The 10,232-nt window shown below is 49.6% G+C and overlaps 1 protein-coding gene and 1 long non-coding RNA gene across 2 annotated transcripts; both read left to right on the top strand.

Annotated features, from left to right (window-relative positions):
• The first annotated feature begins 338 nt into the window (after nucleotides 1-338).
• Nucleotides 339-2,500, top strand: LOC130516004 (E3 ubiquitin/ISG15 ligase TRIM25-like). Its single transcript, XM_057016726.1, has one exon. The coding sequence runs from the start codon at nucleotides 558-560 to the stop codon at nucleotides 2,214-2,216; it is 1,659 nt and encodes a 552-aa protein (XP_056872706.1). The 5' UTR covers nucleotides 339-557; the 3' UTR covers nucleotides 2,217-2,500.
• A 1,417-nt stretch (nucleotides 2,501-3,917) lies between these two features.
• On the top strand, nucleotides 3,918-8,066 carry LOC130516514 (uncharacterized). Its single transcript, XR_008947508.1, has 3 exons — nucleotides 3,918-4,266; nucleotides 4,556-4,709; nucleotides 7,778-8,066. It is a non-coding gene; the product is annotated as an uncharacterized LOC130516514 (long non-coding RNA).
• Nucleotides 8,067-10,232: the final 2,166 nt, after the last annotated feature.

The raw sequence follows: 10,232 nt of genomic DNA, 5'->3' as shown, positions 1-10,232 counted from the left end.
TGACTGTTACTGGCACAATGGGCCAGACTGGTTCCACTGGGTCAAAGACAGGCCGGACCTCAGGGGTCACCTGGGAGCTGTACTGCATTCTGATCAAAGCAAGGTGACTGCTGCAGGAGGTCACTAAAGCATGCGGCCCAATCTGGAATAGCGTGCCACCACTTTTGTCCTTTTGTGATGCGATGAAGCCCAGTGCCCCTCCACACAAATACAATCAAAGACATCAAAAGATCAAAGGGGCTTTGCTTCATGCCACATACTATAGCATATGTGCTCTATACCACTGCTGCCACAGTTGCCTGTTACTGAAGTACAACGCAGGACAACGTAAGTTGTTGAAAACTCTTAAGTTCCCTGAAGTAAAAGTCTAAAAAGGAAGGTCTTGCTTGCAGCGACCGTTATAAGACGGTGTTCCGAGATTTGACGAAGACGAAGGTTCAGTATTTCAATGGCTAAATTAAAAAAATAAACCAGATGAAAACATCATTTGGAGCTCACATCATATTTAAGGTGTTTTTTTTGCTCCTTTTTCCACCCAAAGGCACCACGGAGCTAAAATGGCCCAGAACGGGATGGAGGACCCCTTCTCCTGCTACATCTGTTTCCACCTGCTGGAGGAGCCAGTGACCATCCCCTGTGGACACACCTACTGCAGAAGGTGCATCACACACCTCTGGGACAGGCAGCCGGTCCCCAGCTGCCCTCAGTGCCTGCAGAGCTTCTCGCCGTGCCCCGTGCTGATGAAAAACACTATCCTGGGGGTTTTGGTGGAGCAGCTGCAACGCCGGGGTCGCCTGGATCCCGTCGACTGCTCCGCTGGCGCCGAAGACGTGGCCTGTGACTCCTGCATCGGCGAGAAGATGAAAGCCATCAGGTCTTGCCTGGTGTGCCTGGTGTCTTACTGTAGATGGCACCTCCAGCCTCACTTCCAATCGCCCGCCTTTCAAAAACACACGCTGGTGGAGCCGCGCGAGACGCTGCAGCAGAACTTCTGCCCTCAGCACAACGAGGTGATGAAGATGTTCTGCCGCACCGACCAGCAGCTCATCTGTAGCATTTGTTACATGGACGCGCACAAGGACCACGACACCGCGTCGACCGTGATGGAGAGAACCGAAAGGCAGAAAGCGCTGATAGAAATCCAGAAGGAAGTTCAGCAGAGGATCCAGGAGAAGGGGAAGGACTTCCAGGCGCTCAAGGAGGAGGTGGAGGTGGTCGATCACTCCGCCAACAAAGCGGTGGAAGATATCGACAGGTTCTTCCATGAGATGTTCCAACATCTGGAAAGAAAACACTCTGAAAAGAGGGATCAGATCGAAGCCATGCGAGAGGTCGAGATGAGCCACGCCAGCAGGCTGAAGGAGAAGCTGCAGCAGGAGATCGAGGAGCTGACGAGGGCGAACGACCAGCTGAAGGAGCTCTTCCTCACACAGGACCACACCCAGTTTCTCCACAGCTCCTTCTCGCTGCTGCGCCTCGCCGAGCCTGCGGACTCCCCCGTCACACAAGTCCGCCACCTCAAGCACTTTGAGAACGCGACGGCCGGTTGGTCCCACGTCCAGCAGAAGATACAGAACCTGGTGGAGAACTGGCCCGACGGCTCCGACACGGACGCCATGATGGCGGCAGAAGTTCCGACGTCGCCGCAGCCCCAGAGACGAGCAGACTTCCTGAAATATTCCTGCAACCTCACTCTGGATCCCAAGACGGCACACCCGATGATAGTGGTATCCGAGGGCAACAGAAGAGCCACGTACGTGCCTCACGCTCAGCCATGTCTCAGTAACCCAGAGAGGTTCCTCTACTGCTACCAGGCCCTGAGCAAGGAGAGGATGGCTGGGCGCTGTTACTGGGAGGTGTCCGTTAAAGGGGGGCTCTCCGTGGCTCTGTCCTACCGGTCGATCCATCGAAGGCTCTACTTTAATGAAAGCGGGTTTGGGTTCAATCTCAACTCGTGGGCGCTGCATTGCGACAAAGGCAACTACGTGTTCTATCACGACAAAGTCCCAACTCCCATCGTGGGAGATGGAGCCAGTCGGATCGGAGTGTATCTGGACCACAGCGCAGGAATCTTGGCTTTCTACAACATCTCTCATACCATGACGCTGCTCCACCGTGTCCAGACGGCGTTCGCTCAACCCCTCCACGCCGGGATCCGCTTTCACGGCGATGCCGGAGACGAGGCCGAGTTCCTCACGTTGAAGAAAATCAGATAAAAGTTTGTTTCTGTGATTTAAGTTTCACCTGGTGGCCGGATTCTAGTTCCAGGATGTGACGGTAAAGAGAGTGCAGGAATCAAACGGCCGCTCGATCTCCAGGTTTGAGAGAACCACATCGATATTTTAGAATCATTTACTAGAAATGGATTCTAATCCTACAACCTCGGCCTTTCTGTTTCCAGTTTACTTTGTAGAACATTAAAATATTCTCTTCCTTTTTCTATACAACTGATTAAATCAGATTTAATCGGGCTAATTTGAACACGTGTCATTTGGAGTCACACACACACACACACACACACACACACACACACACACACACACACACACACACACACACTTTAAAACTTTAAATGTTGACAGGCAATAATCATAAATGTACCGTATGTGGGTCATCTCGGAGCATCAGGTCCATTAACATTCTAAAACTCTTTCATCTTTTAAGGCGTCTTTGATTCTATTCGCCTTGATTTCATCCTCTCAACCATTTTGTTCGGGATCTTTGGAGAAACGTCGTGTTTTTACTGAAAAACCACAAAGGCCTTTAGATTCCTCCATATTTCTGTGGGACAGGTCGGTGGGGGGGTTTGGAGCACATTTCTTTGAGGGGGCTGAGTCCTTTGCTCCTGTCGTAGCTCTTTTTTCTCCTCCTCTTCCTCCTCTTCCTCCTCCTCCTCCATCAGCGGGGTTCTTTTTCTCTGAGAGTTCAGAAGCTCCACAGTTTGCTCCAGTGCTGCCTGCAGTCAGAAGCATGAAAGGAGCCTCCGCGCGGCGTCATTTAAGTCCAGTCATTGTGAAATAAATCACTAGTGTTCAGCCAAAGTTAACCTGATCAGTTAAACTGGTGAACGGGCCCACTGGCTCCTCTAAACAGCCCAAATATCAGGTCGTTACACGTCAGGGATGAGACTTCGATGCAGACTGTTGTGTCCAAAGCCTGGAGGCCAAGGAAACATGGAGCAGCATAAAGATGCACCAGAGAGGCAGCACGATGGTGCAAGTATCCAGACATTTGCAGGCCAGTTTTATTGGAGCCTTCTGCTATCTGAAGGCAGTGTGAAGGTGCGACGGGTGGGGGAGATAAAAGCACATTTCATCTTTTCTCCGTCACAAAACGCAAAGGTGACCGTTGAATTCTGGGACGTATGAGAGCTGACTGCTGGTTCGCTTTGTCTCTATCAGCCTTCTAAAGTCTTCAGAGCCGTTGGTGTTCTTTATGTTGGCCCTGGACATTTTGTCTGGATGGCATTTGTGACGCGGGGAAAGGTTAACGTGCGTGTCAGCGGGGGGTTTCTGACAGGGTGAAACGACAACAGCCGTTTCTTCCACAATATCAGATTCATTTGTATCCAAATAAGCACGTTTGCCATTTGCGTACAGCAGAAAAACAGTGAATAAAACAGAAAAAACAACAATCCAGGTGGTTGCGAACCTAATAATGAGGCGCACAATCAAAAACAAACACAATCACGCAGCGTAATGGGCCTGATGACTTGATTACACGGTATTTTCCCGCTTGTCGTGTCATCGTAGCAACATTAGCATAGCACCGGTGATATGGCAGCAGTTTCCCGCCACACCAGGCATCATCGCTGGGAGGTTTTTCAGGATTAAATTCGCCCTTTTCTCCGTCACACTGAGAGCAGCTTGTAAATATCACCATGGCAACAGGTATAAGCAGTAGAGGTGTGTTGGTGTTTAACCACCAGCATTTCAGACCTTTAGCTTGCCTTGCGTCAGGAATAAATTCGACATTTCCATGAATTCTGTTTTCATCACGGCAGCTCTGCATCGTAAACTTTCCCATTTCAGATTCCACATCCTGCACCGGCTGCCGCAGACATCCATTATACAGCACCTGTGTAGGTAAACACCCGCTCCTGTTGACTCACCAGCTGACTCCACGGTTGGCATTCAGCCTTCACTCGGAATTCATGAATCCTGGGAAAGCAAACGCGCCAAAGGAAGGAAGGCAGGGGAAAACATTCTCATTCCACGGAGACGTCGCTGAAGTTTGGACGTTCCAGCCGCCTTCGTGGACCTTTAGGTGCGTTTTTCTGACTGTTTATTTTCTCTCTAGTGTCTCGCAGCTGCAGATCGATAAGGCAGCACACCGGCCGTCGTCTCTGTGTGTAATCTGATCAACGGTTAACAACCACTAAAAATCAGGAGCTGGAAAAACATATTCGGGGCACAACACCACTTCAGAGTAATTAAAGACTATAAAGGGTTCAACAGACCCCAGAAGAGTCTTATTGAGTGACATTTTAATCACAGTGAAGCTCAAATTACACCTGTTGTCCTCCTCTAATGTTTCCATCTTTTCCCCGCTCCAGTTCATTCTTTGTATTTCAGCCCGGCGCCTTGGCGGGGGATGTGTGGCGAGGTGATGGATGACACAGCAGCAGCAGGTTCCTGCCCACCGATTGTTTTACAGTGCGCGTGTGTTCAAAGCCTCCGCTTTTATCTCCAGAGGAAGCCGCGTTACAGGTGATGGTTGCTGCAGCGACTGTTATTATTTCAAATGATGCCATTTGTGTGTGTGTGTGTGTGTGTGTGTGTGTGTGTGTGTGTGAGAAAGTGCAAACGTCACATTCGTGAGACCCAAAACAATAACTTTTGAGGAACGGGAGCTGAGCTCCGTCTCCTAGAACAGGGGGGACCTCCTGCTGCCGCCTCCCCCTGAACCACCCTCCTCTCCTCCCAGCGGGGGCTCCGACGGGCCGCTCTGGCACACACCGCGAGTTCTTTTCTGCTCCGAAACTTTCCCTCTTTTCACCCCCCCCACACACAATAGCGAGGAACCAGCGCGGGTCCATTCCTGCCGCAGCAGCCACGGCGGCGAGCAGCAGCAGCCTTCAGGCTCGGAACGCCATTAGTGTTTACAGCGCTGCCGTGCACTCCATCTGGCCGCTCCCTGAACAACGGGGCTGCTCCCCGGGCCGGTCATTTTCCGAGCCGGGGTTGTGTCGATGTTGACCTCCCACAGGTACACAACTCTCCTTTCATCATTCCCTTTCTCTGCCCTGCGGGGGTGAAAAAAATATCCCCGCTCCCTCCTGCGCCGCGTTTCTTAACCTCTGCAGCCCGTCAGAACTCACAGTCCGAGCGTGTGTGTGTGTTCGGATGTGACTTTTTTAAGTCGCAGAGAAGAGCATCTTTGAAGGCCGCAGCAGTGAATCACTAAATATGCTAATGCTTCCCCGTCTCTGACTTCTGAGGGCTTTTTATACATATTACAATGAGAATGACGCTAGGAATTTGAACAAGGCCTCATCAGGCTCGGGCTGGCTCGTTATGCCTCCACAGATGTTTAATTCATAAAGGGGAGATTGAGTTACCGGGTCCCTTTCTGAGAAAGTCAGGAAGACGCTGGTGCAAAAATGTCAAAGACTAATATAGCAGGGAGTAGCAAAGGCCCCAAATTCTCTTAAAACAATGTTCCCGCTCTGCTCCGCGCACCGGCGCTGCACGCCTTTCTCCAGGGAGGTCACTTAAAGCGGCACCGTTTCCCCGAGGAGTCTTTTAATTATCGGCTGCAAACGAGTCGGTGGAGGGAACTGGGTGGGTTTTTCCCCCCGACTGCTTCAAAAACATCTTTTAGGAAGAGAACTTTAAACCGCGAGTCCGTTTACACTGGATACGAGCTCTCCATACGCTTAGGACTGATTAATATTAGCTATGATTCACTGTAAAAAATGTGCAGTGATGATCCAAACTCTGTTACCATGCTGCGGCGGCACGTGCACGTTGAAGGCCGGACAGACTGAACTACAAGGTGGAGCAACGACTCCGATTGAACAGAAACAGATTGGAAAGCTTTTCCAAGATGGGAGTTTAGATCAGGATGGCACGATACAAATCCATCAAAGAGATCAAAGAAAGTAAGTTTTAGACCCCATTTGGGAGCTTCAACAAGAGGAATCTTGACTATTACACAACCTTTCCTCTCCCACAGGCGTCAAGGAACTTTCCACGTGTTGCTCATATTCCGATTCTCTACACCTCCTTCCACCCACTGCCTTTTTCTTACACATCCGGTCCTGCATTATAAGATCAAAGCAAATGTGGCGAAAAGAGAAAATTACCCACAATTCCCTACGTCTCGACCCCCTTCCACCTCACTCACAAAAGCTTGGAACAGCTCGGACTTCCTCCGGTTCTGCCTTGATACAGCGCGTTCTCTGCCCGATCTGATTTCACTGTTCACCAAGATGGAGAATGAGGAGATAAAGTGGTGTGTGTGTGTGTGTGTGTGTGTGTGTGTGTGTGTGAGAGAGAGAGAGAGAGAGAGAGAGAGAGAGAGAGAGAGAGTGGGGGGGCAGAAAGACTGCCTCTCACTTCCAGAAGATAAGTGGAAACATGGAGTGGGGGTGTATGCGTGGAAGTGTGTGTGAGGCTCCTTCAGGGTACATCAGCACCAGCTTATCGGCCACCAACACTCGGGGACCACCCATCACTGCTTCTGCTGCATCTGCAGCGATAGCTCGCCCCCACCTTCGGGCTCTCTCCCAGACCGCCAGAGGTGACCAAGTGTGGCATCGCAGCCGCCATCAGCCTGTCGAGGACCCTCGCACGACGTTGGGGCGTCTGCAGACAAAAGCCGCCAGACCTGACAGCGAAGCATTAGCGCCACTCTTGAGCGGCGAGGGTGCAGAATGGTGCAGAAGCGCTCATGCCGAGTCATGCTTCGTAATTTCCGTCTATTTCTCCACCTATTTAGTTGCCAGAGGCAGACGACCACGGCTCCCAGTGAGGCCAGCCGAGCATCAACAGGTGTTGAAGCACCTCTAAAGAAGCGCTGAAGGAGGAATACGGACGCTAAGATCCATTTTCCAAACACAGAAGCCTTCATTTCAGGTTCTCCTTCCTGTGATAGTTCTGCAACAGTTTCCTCGACTTTGTTTCTCCAGTTTGTTCCTCACAGTTTTGATCCAAATGTCACGTTCAGGCAGCTCATTGGAGAAACTCAGTTTAATCTTAATAACACGTCCAGTGAAGAAGAGTGGGGCCGCCTGCTGGAGCCGATAGCTGCTCCCGTAGCCGGAAGTTTTCCCTCTTTATCTGAGTTTTCCTTAGATGATGCTCCGCACAGGCTTTTTCCGGAGCTGGGTTATTTTTTCCCTTCTTTGCACAAACGCAGTATAAAAAGTAGAAGTCTAATTACGCTGCAATTTGTTAACAACTTCCACAAAATCCCGCATCCTCTCCTTCTTGTTTATAATCCATTATTAAACTATAATTCCTTATCCAAAAATACTGAAAACAGCCAATTATTCTCTTTCCTAAAGAAAACAGTCATTTGGGAGATTGACAGAATGTTAATTTGGCCTTTCTGTTTGAATCTTCATTATAGCGATATGAATTTGTCCCTGAATGGTGGAAACGGAGCGGCTGGTAAGGGAAACATTAGCACGTTAGCAATTATCCAGCGTGGGAGGAAAGAAGTTCTCCAATTTACTCTGTGTGCACCGGTCGTCTGGTGTTTACGGCACCGTCTGAAACCTTTTAAAATGCCCGTCCACCATTTTCTGGACTGAAAATCTGTCATCCTGCAGGGAGAGATTTGAATCAGCGCTGCAGACAGATGGGCTCTGCGGGCTGAAAATGATGTGGAAACGGCTCTGCGAAAACTTTCTTAACCTTGGGAACGCGGTGTTCCATCACATCCGGCATTACTTTAGCGGGAGGGAAGAGGCGCGTGGAGATTAATCAGAGCTGAAGTGGCTGAAGAACGCCAAGGGTGGAAACGCTGAACCAAGGACGCGATCTTCAAGCAGCGTGACCTCATTTGTGACACCAAATTACAGTCTGTTGGATCATTAAAGGTCTTTTGTCTCGTGTTAATTCTCCATTTCCATGTTTCCATGAACAAAACAAGGAATATTGATCTCATACTGGCTTAAACCACTAAAAACAGACCTGGCGAGCTTCTTCTGAGACATCTGTGTGGTCTTTATTGATAAACTGTACACGTATGTGATGTTACACTGCAGAAAACTCACACTCACACACACACACACACACACACACACACACACCACTGAGGCAGAATGTTTAAACTACAGCATGAATTTCCGTTAGCAACCGTAGCTCCACTAAGCAGATATCACAGATCTCTCTCCGCTCCCATGACACAGCCGCTCATAACCTCTATATCCCTCGGCTCGCTGCTCCTCTCAGTCTATATTTATCAGTCCTGCCTCTCCTGCAACAGCAAAATTGAAATGACGGACAGGCAATCTATATGGAAATGTCGTACAGCTGTACCAACGCATGATGCTCGGTGAGCACGTGAGCCGTTAGCTTGGGATTTCCCTATATTCCTCATCCTCCGTGGAAATATCTTTGATGCATTCATCGGCTTTAATTGATTTTCTTTTTCTTCCCAACAACCTGTCAGTGCTGCTGATAGAATGATGAAGAAATCGTGTTTTCTGCTGCGAAGACGAGTGCAAACGAATCAGGCGGAGCTTGTGAGCGGCAGCACACGTGGCAAATTGCAACCGTTAGCGTCCCCGATAAGAGTGAAGAACAAACACAGATGATGCCGTGCAGACTCGCAAAAAGGCTCGTGGAGGATGCCTCTAAAATTTCCCAGAAATCTCATTTGCAGGAATTTATGTAGCTGGGTAAAGAAAATTCCAGGGAAGCGGTTGGTGTTTCCACAGCAACTCAAATTCCAGGAAAATTCCCTCAGATCAGCCCTTCACCTGCCAGTCCTGCTTAAGATCCTTCAGCTGCTTGTGAGTTTGTCTCAGCGTGCGTCCTACATTTAGCCATTAGCTCATTGTCCACAGACTCGGTTGTTCCGAGCTAAAAAGCCCCCTGAAAAGCCCCTCCACCGGTCTCTAATAATAATAATAATAATAATAATAATAATAATAATAATACAACACTTTGACTTTCTGAGCACTCAAGGACACTGTTCAAGGTTAAAAAAATGCATAGCAGAAACTAAAGAGAGCATGAAATGATATCATCATGAGCAGAAGTGGGATCACAGAACATAAAGGCAGCAGATTTAAAATCAGAGAGCGAAACAGCTTTAACGGCTAAAGGTTCTGTAGCCTGTGGTGTTGTGGCTGGTGGAGGGGAGTCAGAAGGGTGTAGGTAGGGGCAAGATCTGGGGGTAGGAAGGGGGCAGCAACATGGATGAGGTCAGACGGGTAAGGAGGGGGCAAAGCTGAGAAAGGCTTAAAAAGTTAATAGGAGGATTTTGGATTTGAGGCGAGACTTAACCAAGAGCCAGATGGATGGATGGATGGATGGATGGATGGATGGATGGATGGAGGGATGGATGGATGGATGATGGATGGGGGGTGGGGTGGATGGATGGATGGATGGGATGGATGGATGGATGGATGGATGGATGGATGGATGGATGGATGGATGGATGATGGATGGGTGGGTGGGTGGTGGGTGGGTGGGTGGATGGATGGGTGGATGGATGATGGGTGGACGGATGAACGGATGGACGGATGGGTGGACGGATGGGTGGATGGATGGATGGATGGGTGGATGGATGGATGGATGATGGATGGATGGGTGGGTGGGTGGATGGATGGATGGATGGGTGGGTGGGTGGTGGATGGATGGATGGATGGATGGGTGGATGGATGGATGGATGGATGGAGGGATGGATGAATAGAGGGATGGATGGATGGATGGGTGGGTTTTGAGAAAACTGTGGGAGAGCCGTGATTTTACCTCAGCTCGGCAGTCAGTCCGGGGGAGCGTGAGAGCAGAGCTAGGAGAGATATTGGAGATAAATGATGAGTAACGACCCTGGGGGCCGCCTGATGTGACCTGCAACAAAAGATGTCAGTTGAATGAACCGTATCAGGGAAAGTTTCAGTCGAAGGTTTTTCCAAAACACCAGATAAATGGTGAAGGTTCCTGCAGGGGCCTTCACACAATGACGGCTGCCATAGCGCCCCCTACAGGACTGGAGTGTATATGCTTGTTAAATAAAGAAAAACTATTCGATTATTTCATTATGGTCTAAATTGT

Source organism: Takifugu flavidus, chromosome 19, assembly GCF_003711565.1.
Source record: "Takifugu flavidus isolate HTHZ2018 chromosome 19, ASM371156v2, whole genome shotgun sequence".
NCBI classification, from domain to species: domain Eukaryota; kingdom Metazoa; phylum Chordata; class Actinopteri; order Tetraodontiformes; family Tetraodontidae; genus Takifugu; species Takifugu flavidus.
The sequence above is the reverse complement of the archived record's forward strand: the minus strand, read 5'-3'. Positions and strand labels throughout refer to the sequence as shown.